Here is a 27,365-nt window from a genome sequence, read left to right on the forward strand (position 1 = left end):
TCCTTGGTATGCAGATAGCTGTCTACTCCCAGTGTCTTCAATGGTCTTCTTGCAGTATGTACTGTGCCATGATTTCCTCTTCTTACTAGGATGCCAGTCACACTGGATAAAGCGACCCACACGATCTCTTTTTTCCTTAACTACCTTTGAAGATCCTACTTCCAAACACAATCTCATTCTGAAGCACAGGGGAGGTGAAACTTGATCGTATAAATGAGGGAAATCCAGTCCACACCCACGACTAAGTTTTCACTTCTACAAAAATGGGATTGTTGGAATATAGAGTAAAAGAGGGTTTAACCTTCCAAGAAACTGCCATATTATTTTCCACAGTGCCTGTATCATTCTGCACTCCCACTGTAAGTATGCCAGAGTTCCAGGCACCACAAATCCTCATCAACATTTGGTACTGCTGTTTCTCAGAACTAGCCCAATACATATCTAGTGGAATGTCACTGTAGTTTAATGTGCATTTCTCTATTGATGATGGTAAGCATTTTTCCTTTGAGATTGATATGTATGTATGTAAGAATCTTTTTCTTCTTCTTCTTTTTTTTTTTTTTTTTGAAATAGGGTCTTGCTATGTAGTTCAGGCTAGCCTTAAACTCACTGTGAAGCCCAGGCTAGTCTTGGACTTGCAGTGATCCTCCTGCCTCAGCCTCCTGAGTGCTGAGATTATAGGTGTGTGCTTCCATGTCTGACCTTGTCTTCTCGATATCTTTATAAGTGAAGTATCTGTTTTTATTTTTATTTGTTCACCCTTCTGCTTCTCCAATTATACATGATGTTGTCCCTCAGAGCCCTGAGCTTCCATTTGTATTTCTTTCTATAATGAGGGTAGTTTCTTTATGTCTATGATTTTCAAACTTCATGTTGTATCAGAATCACTTTAAGAGCATTTTAAAAGCAGACTGCTGGGCCTTATTCCACAGTTTCTGATTCAGTTGATTATGGGTGCAGCGAAAGAATCTGTATTTCCAGTAGGTACTTAGGTAATGCTGAAGCTGTTGGTACAGGGAACACATGTTGAGAACTAGTGCTTTACATCACTTAGCTTAGATGCAGCTGGGCTGGGGATCTAGTTCACTGTGAAGGCCCTGGGTTCAATCCCTAGTATGTGGGTGTGGGGGTTGGGCAGGGAGAGCTTATCTGCAAACAACATCTGGATCATGCTCATTTTGGTCTCTTTTATTTGTCTTTCCTACTGAGAAAATAATCTGACTTTCCAGTTTCTTCACATCTTAAGCAATTCTGGGTTGGAACATGTGTTATAAATGTTACGATGTGGAGACTCTGGATTGTAATACTCCTACCAACGCTATCAATTTTTCTATTTTAGCAAGCAATTAATTTGGCTGGACTCCGACTACAAACTCTATCTGTTGAAAGCAACTCCAATTGCAGCCCTGTTCTTTCATCTTTACTCAGGCTGCTTGGAATCTGCCCGGCACACACACATTCGAAGATGAGCCGAAGATATAACAACACAGGATCTGTGGTTTCCCGCTCCTGGCTCTCCCCGCTCTGAAACTCCAGGTGCCTGTGCTTGCCCACGTTCCATAATTTGGCTTAAGAAGGCGGAAAAGTGTGAGTTTTACATCACATTTAGTCATCTCACATGCTGTCTGGAATAAAAGGGAGACAAACATCCTATGTGCCTCTTCCCTCCAAACACCTGCCTTGGCCTGATGGGTCTGCTTTAGTCCAAGCTCCTCCACCCTCATGCAGCTGCCTCTGGCACTGCATCTAGAACTAAGGTGTTTTCTCTAGTTAGGTCAGTTCAGTAGTAGCTTACTCAGCCAACACTGAAAGCAAAACTCCCTCCTAACATTACTTTAAAATAAATATGAAAACTTCCCAAATTGTCAACTACTACAAACTATAATCAGATGTTATACTACTATCTAAACATATGTTTTGAGATATATTAACTAATATGAACAAGTTCCTCTAAGCAGTAGAGACTACATCTTTTTGTGACTCATGAAAAGAAATCAAGGTAATTCATATTTACATGTCTTTTTATAAACCTAGTTGAAAAAAGCAGTCATATCTTTATGCAATCATAAAATCAGCTATTTTGTGTTTTTAAAAAAATCAATTTATTCCTTTCCTTTATGTTTCTTAGGAAGCAGGAACCACAGATACTCTGGATGGGCTGGTTTTTTTCTACAAATCATCCTGTCTCATCCACACATATTATGTACTGTGTTTCTTTCAGATAACACAATTTGATAGGCTGCTTGAGAAACCTCTAAGTGAGTTAAATGCATTTTACCCTACTTAATAATGGAAAGCTACAACCATGTAACCTATTTTCATCTCAGCTCACTGCTTGAGGGTAATTTATAAAAAATCAATAGCAAAAATTGTTACCTGTAAGTTTATTTTACTAAGCATTTGGCTGTGTCGATCCATTTCGTAACTGCCTCTGATTGTTAAAGATCCCTGGGGAAATGCCTTCCCTGCATCCAGTGCCACACTAGCTCTCTTCTCATGCACATGAGATGTGTGATTAAAAATGAATTCATAATAAGCATCCCATTAAAGAGCACTCAGTAGCAAGCTAACACATTCAGCAAAGTACCTGCAATGCAATGCAGATGCCAAAAGGCAGACAACAATCTTTCTATTAAAGAAGTGGAGAGCCAGAAACAAAGCAGTCCTAATGAATATACCAGCAAATTCATTAAAACAGATTTAATCTCGGTAGCTAAATCCTGAAAGCTCAGAAGCTGACTGGGGATGCGGCTACTCTTTCCACAATTAAAAGCCATTTAGACAACTCCTGGCGAGTTGAGAGCAAAAGCAGACAAAAAGAAGCCTTAGGAGCACCATGCAGTTATGGAAGAAGTAATCTCCAAATACAAACGCAGGGGTGATGTGAAAATTTTCTTCTGCAAGCTAAAGAGTTAGGAGAGGAATATTTCTCTTGTTAGGTAGAAAGCACGAACTCAAACAGGTTTGGGGGTGCTACAGGGGATCCCCATAGATGTGAATATTCAGGCTAGGAGAGTCTCACACAGTGACATCACTATGATGAAAAGTCAAGTGAGGAGTCGTTGGACTTCATAAGCCTAAAGAGTTCAACACCTGCTATCCTTTTGAGGCATGGGGACACAGCCGTGCCTGCCACACCACCTAGGCACATATCCTCCACTTCTCCAATGCTACAGAAAGGCCTTGTGTGCCAAGGCAATGTCATTCAATGGAAAGCGCACCTAGTCACTGAACGAGCTCTGATTTCCAACTCAGTCACTGACTTACTTCTGTATGTGTGAGTAAAGGCTCACTTGGTGATCAATGCACTTACTTTCGCATGCTGATTTTGACTTACACTCTGTTTGGAGCTTCTATTAAGCCAACACTTCCCCTGTCATTTTCTGTATTCTGTTATCCTTGCAGAACAAGTTACTTGAGGGCTGGCAATGAACCTGTAGCTCCAGAAATACATCTCTGACTGAGCAGTGTTTTGCTCCAATTATGAGGACTGCAGCTTTTTTACCTTAGCATAAGGGATTAATTTTCAAAACTAAGAGTATGTCAAGTACACTAGGCTATGTATTTACTTTAAAAACAGTGATATTGGGCTGGGGATTTAGCTCAGCAGCCCAGTGCCTGCCTGGCAAGCTCAAGGTCATGAGTTCGATTCCCGGTACCGGGAAAAAAAAAACACAAAATAAATAAATAAATAAAAACAGTGATATTTCATATTCCTTGTCATAATTCCTAAGGATAATGAAGAGTAAACAAATAATTTTAAAAACCTCCCGTAGAACTACGAAGTACTGTATACACATTCATTGCTAATCTATGTCACAAAAATCCTTTTGTGCCAATAAGTTCTCTTTCAATAAGGCAGGAGCTTGCAGTAGGCAAAGCACAAAACCTTTTAGCAGCATCTCACTAATACTTAATTAAATACAGAAAAATATTATTTTTAATAACTTGTCAATATTATTACCACATAGTGAACATTTATATAATGGAGTTACAGATGGCTAAGTGTCCACCAAAATTTCTCTTCTTTCTCCACAGTACAAAATCATGGCTGGGAAGCAGAAGCCAGGACCCATTTCTTTTCTCATTTCTTTTCTTCTGGTACTGGAGGCCAAACTCAGAGTCTTTACACTCATCTGCATCCCTAGACCATTCTTACTTCTTTTACTTTTTGAGACAAGTTCTCATTAAGTCACTAATGAGACCGAGCTGGGCTCAAACTGGGTGACGCCAGCCCCAGCCTCTCACAGTGCGAGGGTGACAGGTGTGTGCCATTGCACCTGGCAGGATTCTTCTCTTTACCTCATTGATAGCAGCTGAGAGACTGATTCTCACCAATGGAAGGTAAGAGAAACAGTATGTGCTGCCACCATGCTGTGCATTTAGAACTAAGGGTATCACCTTCTTGATCTTTTTTATCTATTGACTACATTCAAGGGATGAATTTAACCCAAGACTCATCATGATGAGTGCTACCCAGTCAGTAGTCAGAACACCCTGGTCTCTTCCATAAATGAGAAATAAACTTCACACGTTAGAGCAATTGTACATTTACTAGTCACTCTGTTACTATGGCCCAGCATCACTAACAAACCCATACCCTGAAAGGTGGGCTTTTCAAAACCTGTGAGTGTTTTGTAACCTCCAGACTTGGTGAATAAATAGAAAGCAATTTATAAAATGTACAGTTAGCAACATCTATCATTTTAAAAGTAGCAAGAGGGAAGTTTCTCACATTTCTGAAGCAGAAGGGAGGTGCTTCTTCCGCCCCATGCTGCTTGTAATAATCTGCCCAGTCGAAGTCCTGACCGGAGTACCCTGTGAATGACAAAATCCAGACAGGACAGCATGAGACGAGCTAAATCACAGGCGAATCACTTTGCGGTACATTGGTGATTAAAGTAGAGGCACAAGTCCAAGCTCATGAAGGACCAAGTCCTCCAAAGCCTAAAAACACTTCTGATTTCATGAGAGTCCAACGAAGTATTCTAGAAAATTAAGTGCCAAGTACAGGTGACGTCTGCGGTCATCACAACACAGCACCTGGCCTCAGGGGAGGTGGGGGACTTACCTTGCTGTACAGCGGCTCCTGACGGCAGCGTTTTGTTACTGGGACAAAGAGAGAGGCTATGGCACAGAACACATTTGTAAGATCCATTTCGCTGGAACAGACAGCAATGCATCCCTTCATATAAATTCTGAGCTCAAAGGAACATAATGTTTCATATCTTTGAAGAAATGATGAGCATTTATTAAGAAAAATAACTTAGTAGGGGGTTGATTTTGATAGAGCAGAGGACAAGCAAGGAGCAGGGGTTTTGGAGATAAAGCCCCAAAGAAATGAGGAAGATGAGGAAGTAAAGGTTGCCAGAGAACCAGACCGCTGAGCAGGAAGGGAAGGAAATTAGGAAAGAAGGGCTTCTCTGCAGTAAAGTCCCGGGGGTGAAATGGAGATTCTGAGAGAAGGATTTGAGAAACAACTGCGTACTCCTGCACTGAATTAAGTATGGATCCTACCCATGTGAGCGTTTTTCTCTTTTTAATGACTTCACTTCCGCGGGAGGAAAGGAAATGCAACTACATAACGTATAGCCATCGAGACAGCCTCAGTGAGACACGGGAGGAGACGCAATAAGACAGTTCCGAATCATAAATAAGGAAAGTGTAAGTGAGTAGACCGTGCCTCTTAACATGAGAGCCACCTGTACAAAGTTAAACCAATGAACGGTATGCCATGGAAAAGGGAGAGAGGTGTTTTTAAATTTTCTTGTTAATAAAAATGGAAATGCTAAGTACAGATCAGTTAAAGTTCACGCAAATATGCCCCATGTCGCTGTTAACGTCACTTCGTGTGTTTTCTTCACTGGTTGAAGTGACTGTATAATAAATCTGAGACTTCTGAAATATATTTTGACCCAAGTCCCCCAACTTTTGTTTGCATACCACTGCAAATTCCCTTAACAGGAGGACAATGAGTTACCAAACTCTACTCTTGTGCAAAACAACTATGGAAATTCTTGTAAAAATTTAATTTATATTTGATGGATGCATAAAACATAAAAAGTTAACACATTAATAATGGAGTAAGGTGATGTTTGACAGACACTGTATAATGTTTAAGCCAGGTTAAACATCTTATCTCCTCAAACATTTATCATTTCTTTACGACATAACCTTTTAAAATCCTTTCTTCTAGCCTCTTAAAATGTGCGGTGCATTATCGTTAGCCACAGCCACCCTACCGTGCCATAGCACCAAGAGCTTCATCCTCTTGGTCAACCTTTCCCTCCTCCCTCCCTCCCCAAGGCATTCTTAATTCAAACACTCAAGACAGGCAAGTGGCTGTCTTCCTCTGGTCCCAAAAACTGACTTGTGACCTCCCACACTCTGGCGACCATCAGCAGCAAAGAGTGCTCCCTTCTTTGATAAAACAACTACTTCATTCTCTGAAGACGGACAGCTCATTTCTTTCCAACAAGACAAGGAAAACTCCCAGTTTCAGATACCACATAATCTGTAGGGTTAATTTCAAAGCAGTTCTTCAAGTTCCTCCACCTGCCCATCCCCAGAGCTGTCCCTCTGCTAAATGGCTCTTGTATCAGAGGTTTCTGGAAGGGACCAAAACGACTGTCTGCTGAGCCTTGTAACAAGACAAAGCATATCTTAGTAAAGTAACAATGTCACCTGCTTTCCAATTAATATAGTCTTGCACTTTGCACAGATCCTCTCTGGAAGAGGGCAGGAGCAAATGCTCCTGTCTGGGTGTGAGAAAAGAAGGAAGAATGAGCCCCAAGACCCCTCAGTCTGGCCAGAAGTCTCCTGCCTGGGTCTGCTGCACTGAATAGGAAAAGCGGAGGTCCAGGCTTTAGATCCAGCTCTCCAGGTTAAACAGAAGAACTGAAGTAAAACTAATCAAATTGATACTTGACTTTGCCCATCTACAAACCACAAAATGAAGAGAACAGGTTTAAGGTCCCGCCTGTTGGCCACACTGTATGATTCAGAGAAACCATTCTAATTATTTCACTGTTGCTACTCAGGATTTCCTTTCCACCTCTCCCTGGTTAATTCCTTCCCTTCTCTCAGGAGAAAGAGTAAGAGGGCTATGCAGAGCAGTCGTGCACGGCCTTCCTATGAAACTGCAGAACACAAGCCCTGGAGCAAGACCAGGTGAATCCCTATAACACCACGATCTCATTTGTCCGGGGCTTTGGCAGACTGACTGGGATGAAGTCAAGACCTCTATCTGCCCCATTAGCTTTCCTCTGGACCTCTGCTACTTTCTTACTTTCTTGTGAGCTGAAGGAAAGACTTCATGAGCACACAAGGAGGACAGCAAGCAAAGGAAAACCTTAACTAAACGAATAGCGAAACATTTTCTGATACAGTATTTGGGTGTTCTGCGCGGTCAACATCTGCACAGGTGAAACCTGCCAACTCCCAAGGTACTAGTCCCTGGATATCGACATATAACTGGGTTTTCTACAACCAACTTCTAATGGACTGCAACCTGTCCATAAAATGTCATTCATGGTTTTTTCTAGGATCTGTATTCAATCCTCCTATATATCCAGGACTCAAAGGTTTCCCTGTAGAGTCATTTTTTAATCTAATAATTTCTACATTTAATCAAGTCTTGCTGGGTACCATGTAAGCAACAATTAATTATTCTGTCCCCTAAAACTCACTAACTTCTTTAAAGATTGGAACAGCTTAGACTTTTCCTCCTCCTCCTTCTTTTAAAGACCTTCATTCATTTCATCACTTGAAATCCTTTGCCTCTGGGTTGATAATGAGCCTTCTTTGTAAGGCAGTTTTGTGACAGCTCAGAAAATAACTGCTACATAAAAACAAATTGCCCTGGATTGTATAATAGAGACAACAGGGGTCAATTATATTCATTAATCAACAAAGACAGACCGAGAAGTACTGAGGCTTAACTGCAGACAGGAAAACATGGTTTAACCCTGGAGGGAAGAAGAAAATAGCAGAGGGGAGAAGAAAATGAAAGGAAATAAACCCCTTTGGCTATTAAAATTTGCGACAAGCTCTCACGGGAGACTGTTGAGCCACAACCATTAGTTATTTTAGGCTTTATTAGTGTTTATTCTAAATGAAACTCCAACTGTCACACTCCAAAAGGGAAGAGGGCAAGGACCTGTTTTCTTCCAATACAAATTAACTGACATAAACCAGCTCCACGTGTAAGCATCACAGTGCAAATGGACAATTCTTCTGAAGAACTATTTGGCAGTAGAAATATTCATGCCCTTTGACCTGACGATTTCACTTCTCAGCATTCATCTCATCAAAATGACCCTAAAAGCTCAGTGTTATACATTACATATGTATAGCACTATGGCTGGCAATAATGAGGTGGTACAAAGCTCAAACAACTTTCCATCCAACAATAAGACACGATATGAGACTTGTCCAAGTGCACGGAAAGCCCTGTAGGCATGAAATTACAGTTTGTTGGGGAAAAAAGTGTGAAAAAAGGGTGCCATGGTTTTACATGAAGACTTACACAAAACTGTTCTGAACCATTCAGTTCATATAAAAATATGCAAAGAAAAAAGACCAGAAAATAACGTATTAAAATAATCATTTGGGAGTCACGATTACTTTTTTATTCTTCCTCTTTGCATTTTCCAAGTTTTCAATAAGGATTTTAAAATTTCCAGTAACGAAAGTATTTGAATCGTAACGTCTGTGCTCTGTTCACAGGTTATGCAACGCAGGCTTGGTTTGTGCCGCCATGCCGTCCTCTCTCAGGTGTGTGGACAGAGTCCTGACTTTACTCAATTACTAGAGAAAATGGGAGGTCACCTCAGCCCCAGGTGACCAACCTGAGACAACCACAGTGGCCTCGTGGCCCCTACCTGTGACCTGGAATGGGGCACACGAAAGGCTTAAGAAAAGATTCTCTGACAAAGAAACACAAAGGAGTAAAACTCCTCTTCTATACCGGATGGCTAAAGCCCAGGATGTACCATCATAACAAAGACGAAGAACAGCAAGACAATATCATGTTTGTCATCTACTGGATTGGGAAAATGAAAACCACCAGGAAGAAGTCAGCCTCTAAAGGTAGTTGGGAAACAATATGCATTTTTGATTGGAAGGACTATGACTCAAAAAAACCACAGTAATGTCCACTTCACAATCTAGGTCACGTGTCAAAGTCTTCAAGAATGTGCCCAACCTCCATCCTACGTATTTTTCCTTCATTCAAGAATACCGATCGCATGCATGCTGTGTGCCAGCAGAGTCACAGGAGAACAAAACTAGCAAAACACCCCTCGGAGGGTTGAGTTTCACTGAGAGGGGACAGAAGGTGCACCAGTACGATCACAGAGGCTGCAGAGGGGGACAGCACACAGGGACAGCTGCACCCGTGAACAGAGGGCTCGGGGAGACTCCACGGAAAGGTGAACGGGGACAACAGTCATGCGGGGGAGAAAGGAGGAAGGGAGCATCCAGCTCTCGGGGACACGAGGGCCCCAGGAATGGAACAGGGGCCGTTAGAGCCCAGGAATGGGCTCCAGGATCAGCAACGAGGATGGTGTGGCTAGAGCCGACAGAGCAAGTGATAGCAGGGAAGCAACTGCAGGCAAGCATTTTGTTTGTGTTTTTGTTCTTCTTCTGGTACCAGGAATCGAACTCATGACCTTGTGCTTGCCAGGCAGGGGCTGTGCCACTGAGCTAAATCCCCAGCCCCTCAGGAAAGTATTTTATACATAAAAGCCAAGGGAAAACAACAGGAGCCCCAGGAAATGTCTAAACTATTTGCCTACAAATTCTGGACTCTCCACAATCATTTATAGTCCCAGATACTTGGGCACGACACTTGTTAGTAAATCACAAAAGCAATGTCTGAATATGTAAAATAACATATAAGGCATAAAATAATTGAATAGATATACAAAGTTGCTTCCAAGGAAAGAGAGACAGGAAGGCCTGTGCACCAAATGTTATTTCATTGTGTCAGAAATATCAGAGGAATGTATTTTTTAAGAATGTTCTGCTTTTCAAGGTTTTGAAGAATAAATACGCACCAAATTTTTAATGAAATGAAAAGTGCTGCAAAATAGAAATAAATTCTTTAAAATAATAACCTGAAGCCCTGTAAAGTGACAACACTCAGACAAGGCAATATACCTACGCAGCAAGTGTTCACCCTCCAGTTTGCCAAACTGATCAGTTGCTAGTCAGACAAATGACGGAAAAGGCATTAGCCCAGGTTTCTGGAGTTCCAGGAGCTCCTGAGAATTTGGGACAGAGTGCGACACCCTGGCCACTGGGGGAAGGCAAGGATGGGCGGAGACACAGCATCAGGAAAGGTATCTCTGAGGACTCTCATCACAGATGACTGAAGGGCACATGGTCCCCTAAAGAGATGGTCACTGAAGAATGTTTATTTATTAAATGTCAGTGCCATCTGCGTAAACAGCAAGCTTATGTAGCTTTTAGTTCAACCTCCCTTTGAAGGGAAAAGTGATACAATAACCTTCCAAGACCAGCAAATACCAAGAGCCAGTACAAGCACCAGGTGACACAGCAGACCCATGTTCTAAGAGCAGGCCCTCAGTGCCCTCTCAGAAACCTCCCTGCTCACCGAGCAGCCTTCCCAGGCACCCAGTCTGTGTACTGCTCTTCTGAGGGTACTGCTCTTCGGAGGGTACTGCTCTTCTGAAGGCTGACCTCTCTCCTTCCCAGCGCAGAATTTTATTTTATTTTTTTTTATTAACAACCATCCCTAAACACCCACTGAGGTCATGTATTCAATGGCTTCGTTTCATGGGACAAATGTCTTGCGGCATTTGTCCAGACTCAAGATTGTGCAGAATTCAGCTGGCAGAGCTGGTGCTGGGAGCCAGCCTGTCTGTCCTGGAGGCTGTCCTCCGCACACTCTAGATGCGTTTCATACGAGAGTTTCTATGCTCCACAGGTTACAGGCAAGACTGCCAAACACAGGAGCTGACTAATGCATTTCTTCTTATCATGCCATTTGCAAAACAGCTACAATATCCCCTCTGGAAATCTTCCAGCTACTTAACATTCTCAGTTGACAGTCAATCTTAAGCCCTTGCTGATGCAGACTTTTAAAATATACACATCTATTAATTTCCAAATGAGCTATTCTCTCTTTTTAAAAAAAAATCACAGAATGTACAAAGAAACAAAACAAACAAACAAAAAAAACGAAAGTAAGGAAAAAGGTAAACACTAGCCACACTTCTTTTCTTTTAGAATGAGAATTCTGCTGAAAAGAATTTAATATAGGTGATGGTGTGACATTAAATGCACGTTTTATTTTGAATTATAAATATAATGTTCACACACAAAGACATATTCCCAGGATGGACTCTAATGTCATATAAATATTGTCAATGGAAAAACTATCTTGAAAGTCCAGAAAATATGGGGGAGTTATTATTTTCAAAAATCAGAGATATTTTCATATATGCATTAAAAATGACCCAGAATTTTACTCTCTACTCTTCAGTGAAAAGTGATTCAGCGGCCCTGCATGCTCACCGCCCTGGGTTCAATCCCCACAACTAAAAAACACTAACAACAAAAAGTAACCTTTCTTATCAAGAACAAATCAGAAAGCAGGAAATGAGACCATATTTCTAAGTTCAGTAACCAGGTAGACGAATCTGATATTTTTCTCTTAGGTATCAGATAAAAATGTAACTTCTTTAAAAATTCTTATACGAAAGAAAAATCTACACATGCAAAACAAAATGAAAGGAAAAGGGCTGAGAAAGTTAGAGAAGAGCAGAGCCTGAGTTCACAGGGGGCGGGTGGGAGTAGAACTGGTCTACGAGGTGAGCAGAAGGTGGCTGCCCAGGCCGAGAAGTTGGAAGTGGACAAACTTAGCTCCCTGGAACAGCAAAGTGTCAGAGGTGAGACTGGTACTCCCTGCCTAGGCTCTAGTAAAGGACAGAAGGAAAGGAATTATGTGCTCCTCAAAGGCAGGGGCACACAAGGATGTTGGGTCTAATTTTACAATTCCACATGGAGCAGCTTGAGAAATTAGTATGAGACAGCTGCTCCCTCCTTGACTAAGGCCACCTTCAAAGACAAGACATCATTTTTGGTACTAGGGAAAGAGCAGGAAGGAAGAGACAGAAAAATCTTCGACCATGTGGAACTTAACTCTCTGATGAGCAAGCATAGACAGGGACAAAGAATACAGTAACTATTCAAGGGTAGTAAAACCCTTAGAATGCTGGGCACACCCTAGTCCAGAACTACAACGAGAGCAGTACATGGACCCTGAGCACTGGACCTACCACCGCTGAAACCACCACCACTAAGTATTAGTTTATAATGAGAAATCATAAGTCACTTGAGGAAACAAACCAGCATAAAGAAAAGTTAGATAAATGGGTTTTGTTTCCTTCCCCTAAGAAAGTATTTCGCTTTTGAAAATTTATAGAATACCAAGTGTGATAGCATACACTTGTAACTTTGGCTTGAGGCAGGAGAACTGCAAGTTCCAGGCTAGCATGGGCAATTTAACAAAACCCTGTCTTGAAATCAAAATTTAAAAAAAGAGCAAAAGATGTAGCTCAGTGGTAGCATGGCTGCTTAGCATGCATGAGGCCCCAGGTTCAATTCCTAGTACAAGGAAGAAGGGAGGGAGGGAAGGAATGAAGAAGATTTATATATCAAACAGACAAAAATACAGTGATAACAGAAAATACAGGAACAACACAATTTTAAAAAATAAGCTTGATCTTACCAAATAACTTGACAATAAATGTAAAACTAGTTTAAACAGACAATACTGTAGGTATGTATACACTGTCTTAAATAGAACCAGTAATTTAATTAAATTTATAACTGTTAATATTGAAATAAATTTTAAGCTCAATAAAACACTAACAGCATCAGCTTATATGGTTTTACAAGCTTATTTTTAACCAAACCTTCAGGAATCATATAATCTATAGTTCATGCAAATTTGCTTTTGTAACAGTTTAAAAGGTTGCTGGATATGAAACAAATACACAACAATCACTTCAAGACATTCAGTGTTCAACAAATATCACCCAGTGTAATCTACTGATCTAGCTGCTAGGATGAGCAGTGACCAAAAAGAGACAAAATCCCTGCTCTTTGGGATCTTTCATTTTAGTGACAAGATAAATAAAAAACAAGACAAGGAAGTAAAATATATATTCCTTATTATATACTACAGAGTAAAGAAGATTGTGGAGCAACTCAATGCAGGAAAGATCAAATGTTATAGGTGTAATTTGCAACTGTTATTAAATACTGTAGCGCAGAAAGACAACTCCAAGAAGATGTAACAGCTGAGTGAAGAATAAAGAAGGAGAAGGTTCAAGTCACAGAGCCCAACCAGAGTTTCGGAACGGTACGTGCCAGGTATTAAGGTGGGGCTGGTGTGAGAGTATCAGACTGAGGGAGGACCTTCAAGCAAATGGGCCAGACACGGCAGTGGAAATCAGAACCACTGGACATTGTCAGCTGCTGTCCCAGTCTTAACTTAGACACTGAGGAAGGTGGAAGACAGTGGACAGTCTGAGGGGAGGAGTGATTTCTGTGTGTAATTTCTGTTCTGCCAAGATCAATCTGATTGCTGTTAGAATCAACTGAGGGAGAGGAGACACTGCTGTAATCAGGCAGGGCTTAATGTGACCAAGGCCAGGAGGTCACAATAGCACACAGAAGATTCTGAAGATGCTGATAGGACTCACTGTGGCTTAGAAATAGACGAGTCAAGGGAGACTCTGTGTTCTATGCAATGTTTTATTGATTTTTTTAAAAAATCTAAATCAAACATGTTAAAATGTTAACTTGTAAAAGAAAGAGTGGGATAATGATTGTCTATATATTATTTGCTGTTGCTTTCTGAAATGTAACAAATGGCACAATGGACTGTACATCAGTGGATGACTGAGGTTTTCCTTCAGAGCATATGAATCAGGATTCATTACTTTATGCCCCCAAAATAACCATAACACATCTTTACTTCCTAAATTATGTTAACAGTTTATATATCTATTAAATGTTCAACCTAACAGACACATCAAATGCTAAAACAGGCCATTTACTTTGGCCTTTGCTTCCACATTTTACAACAGAAATTTACAGTCTTAACATTTTCTACAGAAGATTCTCCTGGGTAGAGCTCTTCCTCCTCTAATGCTATAACTAATCTTTTATATTACATTCTGCGAAGGTTAATGAAATAATTTAAGTATAGCAACTCATGGGTAATAACCTGTACACCTTTTAGCTTAGCTTATTTATTCATGAACTTGTTTGAGCACTTTTCATAGTGTCTATAATATTGATGTGTTGTTCATTGCAAACTAATGGGGTAAAATCTCCATTGTTCTATCCTTTGCTTAACAGGTAAGCGCGTATGCAGAAAGTCAAAATGAAAAACTCCCATCCACTCTGTCTTAAACATCTTGGCCTTTTAAACAGTAATAGAGTCAAAGCAATGCAATCAAAGATCTATATTCTTTGTACATTTCTCTCCTATACCGTCTGACTTTTTTTGCCTCATCAGCTGCTTCCCACCTAATATCTTTTGGGGATCAAGTAACACATAATTGCAAGGAGTACTCATGGCTCTCACAGAAATCTGAACAACACAACACATTACTGGCAACTATACACAGGAAACGTGAAATCATTTGGTGGCATGTTCAATAAATCCTACATGTTCTAGATATAAACCTCAGAATTCAAGCTTAAAACAAAGCTCTTTACACTTCTCCTTTCATACATTGATAAAACAAAGAATGAAGTTTGAAAAATTCCACAGCATGATTCCAGCCCTTGTGCGGAGATACAGCATGTAATAAACTGCCCCGAAAGGAAACCACTAAACCACACTACAAAAACCACCACGAGCACTACCTCTAAATTTTTACTGTTTAATTACAAAAATAAATATATCCCACTCTCCGGAGATGAGAAGGGGGCTAAATAAAAGCCACAATTGTGTTATAACCATATACACTTGGAAAATGATTTCCTACAACAGTAATTCACCAAGTGCTTTGACATACGGAGTATTTCGGTCATGTAAAAGTCAATGGCCCGTTAACATGTTAGTCTTGCTTAAGGCCACCAAAAGGCCACAAAATCACTGACAAGGATGGATTTTATGGACATATCAGCTAGCTAGAACCACAGAAAAGTATCGATACAGTTATGTGGGACAGGCATTAGACTGGGTTTACGTCAACCTCTGTCTCAGGATTTCAAAATTCACATAACATGACTAAGCCTCAGTTTCCTCAGGAAGAAAATGCATGAGGTTAAACATGATCAGATAAAGTCTAAGATCCCTTTCAGTTATTAAAAGAAACCTTCTGCTTTTAACAACATGATTATTTTTGAATAGATAACACATTTATTTAGGTCCAAAAATCTGAACATTTCAAAGACAAAAATATTAGAGTCATTTCTTGTTATCCACGGCGAGACTGATTCCAGGACCCTTTTGAGACCCCCAAGCCTACAGATGTTTAAATATCTTATACAAAATGGCACAGTGCTCAGATATAACCTATACATATCTTCCTGTGCACTTTAAATGATCACTACATTGGATTATCTAGTATAATGTAAATGTTACGTGAATAGCTGTTATATTGTATTATTTAGGGAATAATGACAAGAAAAAAGATTTTACATGTTGATACAGACACAGTTTTCTTCCCCAAATACTTTCAATCTGCCACTGGTTCAATCCACAGATACAAAAGCCATGGAAACAAAGGCCAACGGTTTTCTATTAAAGTCTTATTCTTACGTTTCCCCCTCTCTGCCCTGCTCCCCATCCCTGTATCCCATAAGCTCATGCAGACACAATAATTCTACTCTGTTTATGTAACCTTCCAGAGATTACTTCACATATGAGAAACACAATATAAACTCTTAACTTACTCTCCTCTAACAAAGTATCATACTATACCTACTGACCTCTACAACTCAGTGTGGACAACTTTCCATATGGATATGCAGATTTCTATCATTCTTCCCCAAAACAACAGTTTTCATTAGGTGAATATCCAAACTCAATTTAACCAATGCTATATTGACAAATTTGAGATGGGATGTCAGTATGTTGCACAGCCCGGTCTTGGGCTCCTGATCTCACGGGATCTGCCTGCCACAGCTTCCTAAGTGTGAGACTTCCTGGGACTATGAGCTCTGCAGCACTTGAATTTTCTCTAGTCTTTCTGCTCTTGTAAATATTACAAAAACCACATACACTTTTATGCACATTATCTGTGCAGTGTATTTTTAGGAAAAATTTCCAGAAGTGGGATCCTGAGTAGGGAACCACACCTCTAATTTTGGTAAATGTGTCCCCCTATCCTCCATGCTGTTGTACCACTTTTACGTTCACAGCAAACTCTGTGAACCTCTGTTCCTCTGCACTCACCTAAACTGAATGCTCCTGTCCTTCTTGGGCTTCTACCCCTCACCTGCTAACCGTGTAGCACCTCAACAGGATTTCTACTTGCAGTTCTCCTATAGTGATGAATTTGACTTGAGTCACTGTGCTTTGCTTTATCATGTGCTAACTGGTTCATTCCCCTTATCCATTCTCTAAGTTGCTGGTCTTTACCTTAACTGGCTTACAAGTAAAATTTCTGCTATTTCCAGAAAACAGTGCCACAACCACCTGCAGATTGCCAGGGCATCCTAAATTAATGATATTGAATCACATTTTGAACACTTGCAGAGTTTAAAAGTTATCACTGGGATTCTCTTATGGGCAGACAGTTGTTACCTTCACTCAACATACTACAAACAACTTACTATGTCATTTAAGAAACATTCTTTTTCTTTGAGAATCTACAAAGGACACATTTTAGTACCAAGGGAGGAAGAAACAACTTGGAAGCCTGCATGAAGAGAATTTCCCCACACCAAATATCACAAATACTTGGGGGACCGAGCTTTCAAACTTGCCAGACTACCTGGCAAGGAAAGGGCCTCTTAATAGAAAAAGTGCATGGGCATATTCAGGGATTACACAAATACTTAGACTTTTATCATTTCTTTGATTCTGTGGGGTAACTGGGGATTCTCATGCGTGTCCCCTTGTCACGTAGTCTTGAAAACTGAAGCACAGTGAGCGGGCTCAGGTCACAAAGCTAGAGAAGACCAGCGAGGAAACATGTATGCGGGGCTCACACACTGGAGTCCTTCCCACCATCACTCAGCACACACGGGGGAGCCAGGTCTGCTACCTCCCTGATCCTGTGACCCTAAGCACATCCCATAGACTCTCTGTAACTAAGTTTCCTCAAAGCATAATTCTGAGGACTAAGTGAGCTAGGCGCTTGAACAGCGATTGGTGAGGTCGTAATGTTACGTGAAAGTTCACCATGTTATCATGAGACCACATGCTGCTGCTATGTAATTTTATTCTCCAGAGTCAACAGCTAAAGTGGAAATATCCGAAAGCATCACTTCCAAAGGGAAGACTATGGAGGAAAAATAGGATAAAAGCCCAGTGAGCAGTTATGCTGCAGGTAAGCCAGTCACAACACAGTTAAATGATCGGCACAACATGAGACAGCCACCAGAGAAACACGAACTTAACCTCTTCAGATGGTTGATGCCGCAAGTTTTCCAATCCCTGGAGAGCCGAAAAGCTTAGTGTAAAACCCCTTTTTTTATTTGACGTTGTCTACCAAAAAGCATCCCCGTAAGTTTATATTTCTAACCTTTTCCCAATTTTCTCTTTTGTTCATTTTACTGTGTTCCTCCCTACTTAAAGGTTAGGGGACAATAAACCCCAGTGCTGTAGGATGACAGTGTTACTTACGAAACATGTGGTTCTTAGATCCCAATCTAAAATGACTTTCATGCATCCTGGCTCCCAAATGAATTATTTTAATGGACTACAGCGTCAAATTGTTGGATACCTGAGAGTAACGGGGCCCTGGGGAAAACATGACTTCTTGGAAATAAAAATCTAAAGAAATGCTTCATTAGCATTTTGTTGCATTTTTAAAGCTGCGCCTCTGACATTCTCAAGTCTGTAACCTCAATCACTTAGCAACACTGAACGCTTTATCACTCTGAGACAGCAGCACAACCACCAGTAATGCAGGAATTGGTGGAGGATCTGCTGTAGACTGAAGTGGGCAGAAGAGCCCAGCTGTGCACATCTCAAGGGGGATGGAGCAACAGCAGACCTTAGAATATGTCATGTTAAGGACACACTGCTCCCACTACATCTAAGTAAGTCACAGCCCAAACTTCTCCCGATTAACAAAGGAATCACTTCAGTGAGAAGAGACACCATCCTGAACCACTCAAATCTGGCAAATTTTCACAGAATACCAACCTTTGGGAGGAGTGAGGTTGACTCCATTTTTAAGGCACCATTGTGCTGGCAAAATCCCCAAAGAATCCACATGGCATAGCATCGAGAGTTTACTAGGTTCTGGCCTTAGATCATCAATAGTCACTTGAAAAAAATGATTGTTGAAAACCTGAAAAAAGCAATAAATAATATCTTGGCATTACATTTATAATGCTGGCAGTTTTCAAAGGCAATTAAGATAGTTCATTAAATTGATCTGAGCATAATCTAGCATTTGAATGCATCTTACTAAATTAATCTAGTGAAAAGGTAGAATTGATCATTGTGATTGTATTAATGGCAAGATCAATGAATAAAACACATAGAAGAATTTTTTTAAAAGTCAAATACTTAGAGAAGCAAACAATGAGCATAGGTGCCAGGAAAACAAACTGATAGGCAAGAAGGCAAACCCCACCTTAGACGAGAGCTAAGATGGGCGCTAGAGCAGCAGTCTCGGTAACCCCAGCTGACACCAAATTTCTCACACAGAATCACCCCAAATATCTGTAAGACCTAGCATGGGAGACTTCTAGCCTCATCCTGCATCACATCACCCCAAATAGCCCACCATGCTGCCCAACAGGAATCACCACACCACACCCGGCCCCACACAGTGTCTCATACCCTACAGCGCCCCAGCTGCCTGACCCATCCTCAGATCTCACTGCCCTCTTCCAGGTGCAGCTCCAATGTCAGCGCCCATGCTCTGGCTGAAAGGGTCCCTGCTCTGTGCTCCTAAAGCATCAGACGTAAATTTCCATGCTGAAAATCCTCATTCCTTCTGTGGACTGGTAACACACCTGTCCCTACCAATAGATCCTAAGTTCTTTGAGGACAGTGGCCCCCTTTTTATTCATCAAAGTATTCTCAAAGGCACAGGAAATGTTTTATATATAAGCTGGATAAATATCCAATGAATATAAGAAAACACATCAATGATGAGAAAGGAACAAGGCATGCTGATAAACCAATGAGAGCAAAAATCTGATGGCCCTCAACACTCAAAAACACCGAGTATGTGAAATAACGCACACACAGAAAAGATAAACCAGACTTTTTTAAAAAAAACCTTAACATCTTCGCTAAACTATGATACCTAGGCCCTTCAATTATATTTTTTGGAAGCGACCTAGTTCAAAGTCAAGCAGGAGCAGAAAGTCACTTCACTACATGAAGATGAGTATGATGTTAACTCCAAAAAATAGCTATTGACTTTGAAAGCCAGCTTTAAGGAGCAAAGCACCAAACGTACAATGCCAGCCTTTATAAAACCGCACCCTGCTTCCACGCCAGCGCTCCACTAACTCTTTTCCCAGTGCATTTTTCGCCTTACCATTTACCGTATGATACACTTACTGTCTGTTTCTCCCCCTACAATATAAGCCCCGTAACAGCAGACTCTGCATGTCCTATTGGCCAGAACAGTGCCTTCAGGTGCTCAGTAACTGTCTGTGAAATTAATGTGATCTCTTCCACCACACTTATGCACATGCACAATTATTCACACACATATAAAACTTTTTTAAAAGTAATAAATTCTGGTTGTAGGATCTTTAGGCACCATAGGACCTTGTATAGACACTAAGGAATTTCCAAAATTGGTTAAAATGCTCGTTCACTAGGACACACTTCAGAGGAAATCTTAGGAAGTTGCATCAGACTCATCAGTGTTCATGTTTCCAAGTGGTCACGAGCACTGCTTTGTGTTTCTTCTGGTCCAGATCCGACAGCTCTCCAATCCAAGGTTTAGATCAGTTCACGAGTTTGCTCACAATTGCATATCCCAGAGTTGAAAGGTAGAAAAAGAACTCCAGAATCCAAACCTCCAAACCTCCAGATCTCCTGACCTCCCTCTCCCGCGACAGTAGCGAGAACCGAACACACGGCCTTCACACTGAGTTACATCCCCAGCCCTTCTACCTTTTATTTTGAGACGAGGTTGCACTAAGCTGTAAAGTTGTCAAGTTGGACTTAAACTTGCTACCCCTCTGCCTCAGCCTCCCAGAGACTTCTAATTCCAACATTCCTTCCCCTAAATGTGTATATTCCACACACAAATGACAGTCATCATGGCCATCAACTGTCAGTATCTCACTCTGCTCTTCTGCTGAAGGTCAGTAACTGAACACTGGATCTGCCATATGGCTTGCTTACTTGTCTGCATTCTTGTCTGTTTGCTTTAATATTATTTACTTACTTCAACCATTGGGCCATCACGAAAAACTCAAGTGGGGGGGTGAAATTTACACTGTGATAAGTAATAACACCATGTGTCTTTTCTGAAACACAAATATTCTAAAACATTTGCAAGTGTTCAGAAAAATATAACTGTAAGTATGCACTGCACTATGAATATTCTGATATTTCATCGCATGTAGGTGGTTGTTGGGTTTGAGGAGGAGCCTACATCCAGTCCTGGGAGACAGAAGGACAGAGTGCAGCTCACGCATTTCACAATACTGGGGCAGCAGGACCAGAGGCGGAGAGAATATGAAACAGAATGGATTAAGTATTTTATCTCGGGTACAAAGAAAAGGAAAAAGTTTTCTAAATGAAATTTAAAAATCACTGAAAATACTTCCACTCCCTTCCCTCAGAGGAGCAGTGAGATAATTATTTATTATGAAAACTCAAATGGCTATCACTGAAAGTCTATCCAACTAGGTAGTAGTGTTTGGAATGAATTAATTACAATTAGCATGTCACTTTCTAACATCACGGATGGCGATTATTTAAAGGCATAAAAATGTGAGTGAGGCCACTGCCACTGGCAGGTGGAGCACTTCAGCTCTCTGGTTTGTTTTTGAAGGTCCAGGTGAAGCTGACCTTGGGGACAATGTGATACAGATTCAGACATGTGGGCAACTGGCATTGCTGTCACCCTCTGCTGGGACAAAAGGAAACTGTGGCCAAGTTTCAGCAAGGTAGAACTGCTGAGTTTTACAAAAACTTGTGGTATCTACCAGTACATGGTAAAAACAACCAAGGACGACTTTCCATTGGAAATTTTTTAATGCATGGTGAATAAAAGGAAGTGCATGAATTTCAACTTTAAGATTACCATTTAAGGATCTACTTGGTTAATGACTGCTTGGATTTAATGACCTGCCACTCAAGTCTTACTACCTGTCTTTTCTTTTGTACACTTCCGCTCATCCTGTTTATAGAGCCTCAGTGTCTTTTTTTGTACAGTATACCTTGTTTGCACAATACTGTAATTCTTGCTGATTGTATAGTACAGTAGCACAGCTTAATATTCTTATACATTACAGTACTTCAGGCTAGAGTTATACAAATAAAAGCCAAGTCATCAAGTTGGAGTTTCCTTTGACCATTTTTTTGTTCTGAATATTGTAATGTACACACTATGTACAGCTCCTCATTTAGTGACCAATCCATGTAATGACCTAGCCACAGTCGTTACATGAGGAATGTCTGCAGATCATTGTATCACTGCTATCCATGCAGAAGGACCAGGTTATTACTCTTAGAATGATTATAACCTGCAACTTGCCAAATCTATCAGAAGAAGGAAAATTTATCCTATCCATTCTAGAAAGAGGCATCTGATCAGATCCACTCTGCTACCAGTGACAAACAGCTTCAGGTAGCAGCGCCCTGGAGAGGCATCGATGTCCCTTTGGTTTATTTGCTGTCGCTGTATAGCCTCGCATGAGTGTATTTCATCAGCTGACTCGCTGTGGAGCAAAGAAGCAAAACCCACCTTGGTCACTGATGCAGGACAGATATGAAAGGGCTCACTCATATTCACTGTCTCTAGTTTCATCCCGACTGTGAAGAAATGGCTTCGCAAATCTGCATGATCCTGCGGGGAGAAAAATTAAAAATACTGAAAGCAATGGAATTGTGAATTAGCTTGAGACTGTCTGGATGCCATCCTTGAGCATTTTCTTAGGCAACTGAAATCTGATGAAAATAATTAATCCTCCCCATTTCAAATTTCTAATTATTGCAAGAGACTGAGGATTTAATTATTTTCTCCAGGCTAAATTGCTTTACCAAGGGAGAGGCAACAAGCCTTTGTGGTCATGCTTAAATTTACACTAAGCAGAAAACCCAACATCACACTGCTTTGATCTTCCCAGCGCTCTCACCGGAAGTACAGCAGAGGAATGGGACAGTCAATCATCTTAAACACAGCAGGGGCATCTTCAGGAAACGTGGCCTCTTGCTACTGGAGTTACACCACAAAAAGACAATGAACACCCGCTGGGTGACAGTTGACCCCTACTTCTGACTCACCATTAATGGGAGTCAGCCCCTGACCTTGGGCTATGCGCACATGAAACTCCAAAGCCATCCTGTACCTAATCAGACCCTGACAGCTACTCATTGGAGACGAGCAGCACCCCCTTTGTCAGAGGAGCCTGGCAGTCCTGTAACCTGCTCACGGCAACCCGATGTGTGAGCGCTGGGGCTTCCCTGCCTCCTGGAGAAAGCAAGTTTCCATAAACGCTTCAGCTATACAGCAACAGATGAGCTTGGCTGGACTGGGGATACCGGGATTTATCTTGCTGAAATGGAGGTCACCTCATCGCTCACACTCTGTGTAATTTGAGCAGATAAATAAATGTATTTACAGTCTGTCCCTGAGGAAATAACAGCAGCAAATAAATGTTGCTATTTCCAAATATGTCGACTGGGTGTTAAGTACAAAAATATCTGGAGACCTATTGGTTTCTTGTTAACTGTAAACCTAAAGCGAGTTTTTAATTAATTTGATGATGCCACTCTATATCTAACTCTGAGAAGAGCACGGGACACGGAGCTAGTTGGGCTGTGCCTCTTCCCCTACCTCAACCACAAAAGCTGGCAACACGCAGCCAGACACGAGGAACTGCTTATGAAATTCACCACAGCTCAGCAGTTTGCCAAAGAAAGTACAGAATATAAACACAGAACTACAAGGACCCTTTCACTTTTCATGTCGCCACCGCAGTCTGCAAAAGTGTCTGTACACAAAGACGCACAATAAACACTGGGTGTGGGAAAGCAATTAGTGCCACATGACAGTGTGTGAATGTGTGTGTGTGAGTGTGCGTATGGGGGTCTAACCAGAGCAAGAAGCAATGCAGTCCAATATGAGAAAAATGAATCAAAGGAGCTGGCTCACTCTAAACATTTATAAATTCCCCAAGAACCTACAATCAACACTTTGTAAAAGTTACATGTGTAAGGCAAAGCACAAGGCAATAATATTCTTAGGTGTGGGTAATGAGTTTCACTGATTATGCTGCAACTTTTTATAAATTCCTTAAGAACTTACAATCAACACTTTATAAAAGCTGCATGCAGAAGGAAAGCGGGCAACACTCCGAGATGTAGGTGATGACTTTCATCGTTTACGCTGCAAATAAAGTGTTTACTTTTAAAGGTAGCAGAGGTAGGTGAGTCAGAAAAGGAATTCAAAGCAACAGTTTGCACAGTTAATTTGTATTCACACACGTGACCCACAGTGCCAAGCTGTAAACCACAGGTGTGGAGGCGTAAGAACTAAGCCAATAATGACTGACTGATGTATGAAATAAAAGATTAAAAGTTCCTGTCAGACATCAGTGTTCCTAGTCCCTATCGGTGGGAACTGAGACACACTTGTAGTTGTTGCAGGTATTTTCTCCTTTTAAGCACAAAACCCTTTAACCTTTGATTCTAAAACTGTAACAAAACTTTGCCTGAATGTACTCAAGTTTGAGCACTCATTGTTTTTCTGTCTGATAATTCAGAAAGGCCCCGGGGCACGAATGACACAGTTATAACTATAATAAATGGCCCAGATGAATGCAATGGTTTCTCGGGAGTCCTGCTGTGTCCCTCGCTGCCGTGGGAGGTCTCCCCTGGCTGGAGCAATCCCTCTCACCAGCCACAGCTAACACTTCTTGGGCTCTGGCTCACTGATCATAGGAAATGGTCGCTTTTCCTTGGGTGTCTCCATACCAGGGTTCTCTGGGAATTTCCATCTCTCTCCACGTTCCCATGGTAGGAGAGGATCGACAGCAATCTGGGTCCCCATACCGTCTTAACACCCTCAATTTCAACTCATATATCCACTCTGCTTCTTCATCTACTTTTGCGTTGACCTCTGCTGAGTACAGCCGCTTTCCAATCAAATCAAGATCGACCCACAGCACTAAGCCCTTTCTACACCCTAGCTTTTCAGTTTGACCTTGACCACTGAAGTAAAGTCTTTAGCCAAGTCCACGTCTACCCTGCATCCTATGCTCCAAGCCCTACCAAAAGGTCTCTTGACTCCAGCTCCTGATGCCGTGTTAAAAGCTCTGTGGCCCAGGGATCCCTGCAGTAGGAGTTGTCCTGTATTTGCTGCCTTATTGTATGCACGAAAGAATACAGCAAGTTGCTCCTCAGATAATTGCTCCAGCTGAGGATAGCAGACTGTGCTGTACACGCTTAACATTCCAGCCTTCCGTCCACGTTGCATCATCTCTAGGTTAAGAGGGAACTGCTCTGTGCAGACAACATACTATCTCCTCCTGCTCTTCTGTAGGGTTCCTGTGCTTGTGTGTCAGTCATGGAACTTCTCTCGGCTCATCCACACAAACAAGCGCAATATCAGAGCATAGTTATATGTAGAATGCAAATTACAAAAGCACACCGTGGATGTATTTTAAATAACTGAATAACTGCATAATAATCCTCAGTGAACATTATTCCTAAAGTTTAGGAACTTCTTTCCTTGATCAGTCTTGGCTTGGCCTTCCCTCATCATCAGTCATTTCTACCATGTTCCAATTGTGTGGGAAATACATAACCCGGCACACAGCTTCTAAATCCCTTGGAATTTTTTTTCTGGTGAGTGGAAGTGTCATTGGTTCTAAGGAGGCCACTTTTGGTGGACCCCTGGATAGTTTCAAGAGGAGGGATTCTCACAAAAGACCAAGCTATGAATGGATGGTGGCAGCATTCATCCCCACAACCGCTGGAGGAAACAGAGAGGGCTGAGGTTGAGGTAACCACCAACTGCCAGTGACGGAACCTCAAATCACACCTTTGTACTGAAGCCTCCCAGAAACCCCTGAAGGATGGGGTCCAGAGGCCTTCTTGCTTGTTGGAAGTACATCCTCACTTCAGGAGGCTGGTGCAGCCCAACTCCTGGAGAACAGAGGCTGCAGCCCTTGGTGCACTCCCAGGCCTCTCCCTATGTAACTCTTTGACATGGCTGTTTGTTTCTATCCTTTACAACGATCTAATAATTCTAAGTAAATTGCTTTCTTTAAATTTGGTGAGCTGTTCCAGCAAATTATCGAAATCTAACGAATGGGTCTTGGGAACCCTGATTTATAGCTGTCCAAAAGGAGTTCATGAGGCACGGAACTTGGGATTGAAGTGTGTCTAAAATGGGGGCAGTCTTGAGGGTCTGGGTCCTTCACTGTAGGGTCTGTACTACTTCCAGGCAACGAGTGTCAGAAATGAACTGCACTCCAGGAATCTGTTGGTATCAGAGGTGGAAAGTTGACTAGCGTGCAAAATTCCACATATGGGGTGTCAGGATGTTGTAAAAACAGGTTGTAAGTTATAAACCCTTATGGAAATACATCTATTTTTATTCCAAACTATGTAAAGCCCAGAGACCTTTGTCTAATACAATGAAAAGAAATGCCAGACATTTTGGGAGGTAGCAGCATCTCTATGGCTTGTGTCTAGATGTCCCCCCCAAGCCTCATGCAGTCATAGGTGCGACTTTTTCAGGGATGGCTGGATCTAGAGTGTGTGATTTACTCAATTAGTCCACTGATTGGTTTGGCATAGTTCTGGGTGTGAGTGCTACCTGCCCTAAGGGTGGGTACCTTCGATAGAATACAAAGAGACAGAAAGAAGCTCTATTGACAGCTGCCACTGTCCTTTATCACTTGTAGCTTGCTGTCTTGCTGACTTCTGCCTGCCATGAATTATTGTTTCTCTGCAATGCCCCTCTGCCACGCCACCCTGCCTTGGAACCAGCCAACTATGAACTGAAACCTCTACAAACTGTGAGCCAAATAAACCTTTTCTCCCTTAACTTTGGGTGTCAGGTATTTTGTCTCAGCAATGAGAAAAAGTAACTAAGACAGCATCCAAATGTAGGTATTTCAAGTTTGACTCAACCAGCTACTTACACACTATCCTATTAAACTTGAAATTCGAATTTCAGAAATGGATGTGGAAACTGTAAAGTACACGTGTATATCTTCCTGCCCTCATTCCTACTTTTTAAAATCACTTTTCAGTCAGCATCCAAAATAATTTTTAAAATTCTGGTATAAGGAATAGAAATCATACCAATTCAAAGTTCAGTCAAAATATGGAACTCTAAAAGGTTCAATACTAAAGACACATAATGATTAAAAGCTTGACTAAACCTGCTCTTCTAATGTTTCTGTTGCTTGTGAACAATGATGCCAAAAACTTTACTGCAGACACAGGATGGTATTTCCTAAAAAGGCTTGCCACTGCAATATCCGGCCATTGTAGAACTTTAAAAACACAGGAAAGCTAGCCAGGCTGTATATGTAGCACCTTTTTGATGAATGCCAAATGCTATCATTTATGAGTATGTGGTTCATATAGAGAAGGTCTCAATGAATGTTTATTGAATTAAAATGAAAGACCTACAACTACATGATTTCTTGACATCCATCCCAATTCTGTGTTCTTGCATGCATTCATGAGAAACTCTCGAGGATCATTCAGTACATGAAAAACCTACATTTACAAAGGGAGAGGAGGAGCTGGGGATTTAGCTCAGCAGCACAGTGCCTGCCTGGCAAGTGCAAGGTCTTGAGTTCGATTCCCAGTACCAGAAAAACAAACAAAGGAAGAGGAAAGGGTGAACAACAGCTCAGGAAGACTCGGAAGTAGTTTCAGAAAACTACTCAGAAGTAGTTTTTTACTCATAGCATACAAAAACTAAGTATCACTGTGAACACAGCAGTCAACGGATTTACAGGAGTAAATCTTGATT

At 41.3% G+C, this 27,365-nt stretch overlaps 1 protein-coding gene across 7 annotated transcripts in view; it reads right to left on the reverse strand.

Annotated features, from left to right (window-relative positions):
• Window positions 1-27,365, reverse strand: part of Sfmbt2 (Scm-like with four mbt domains 2) — a 222,134-nt gene that overhangs the window by 66,872 nt on the left and 127,897 nt on the right. For all 7 annotated transcript variants that reach the window (XM_013513769.1, XM_013513768.1, XM_005383870.2 and 4 more), the window contains exons 8-10: window positions 22,113-22,214; window positions 18,368-18,515; window positions 4,736-4,818 (exon numbers count right to left, since the gene is read on the reverse strand). In XM_013513769.1, the coding sequence (XP_013369223.1) occupies window positions 4,736-4,818; window positions 18,368-18,515; window positions 22,113-22,214 (333 nt within the window). The remainder of the gene's footprint in view (window positions 1-4,735; window positions 4,819-18,367; window positions 18,516-22,112; window positions 22,215-27,365) is intronic.

This window comes from Chinchilla lanigera, unplaced genomic scaffold, assembly GCF_000276665.1.
Source record: "Chinchilla lanigera isolate Chin_1 unplaced genomic scaffold, ChiLan1.0 scaffold00020, whole genome shotgun sequence".
Classification (NCBI taxonomy): domain Eukaryota; kingdom Metazoa; phylum Chordata; class Mammalia; order Rodentia; family Chinchillidae; genus Chinchilla; species Chinchilla lanigera.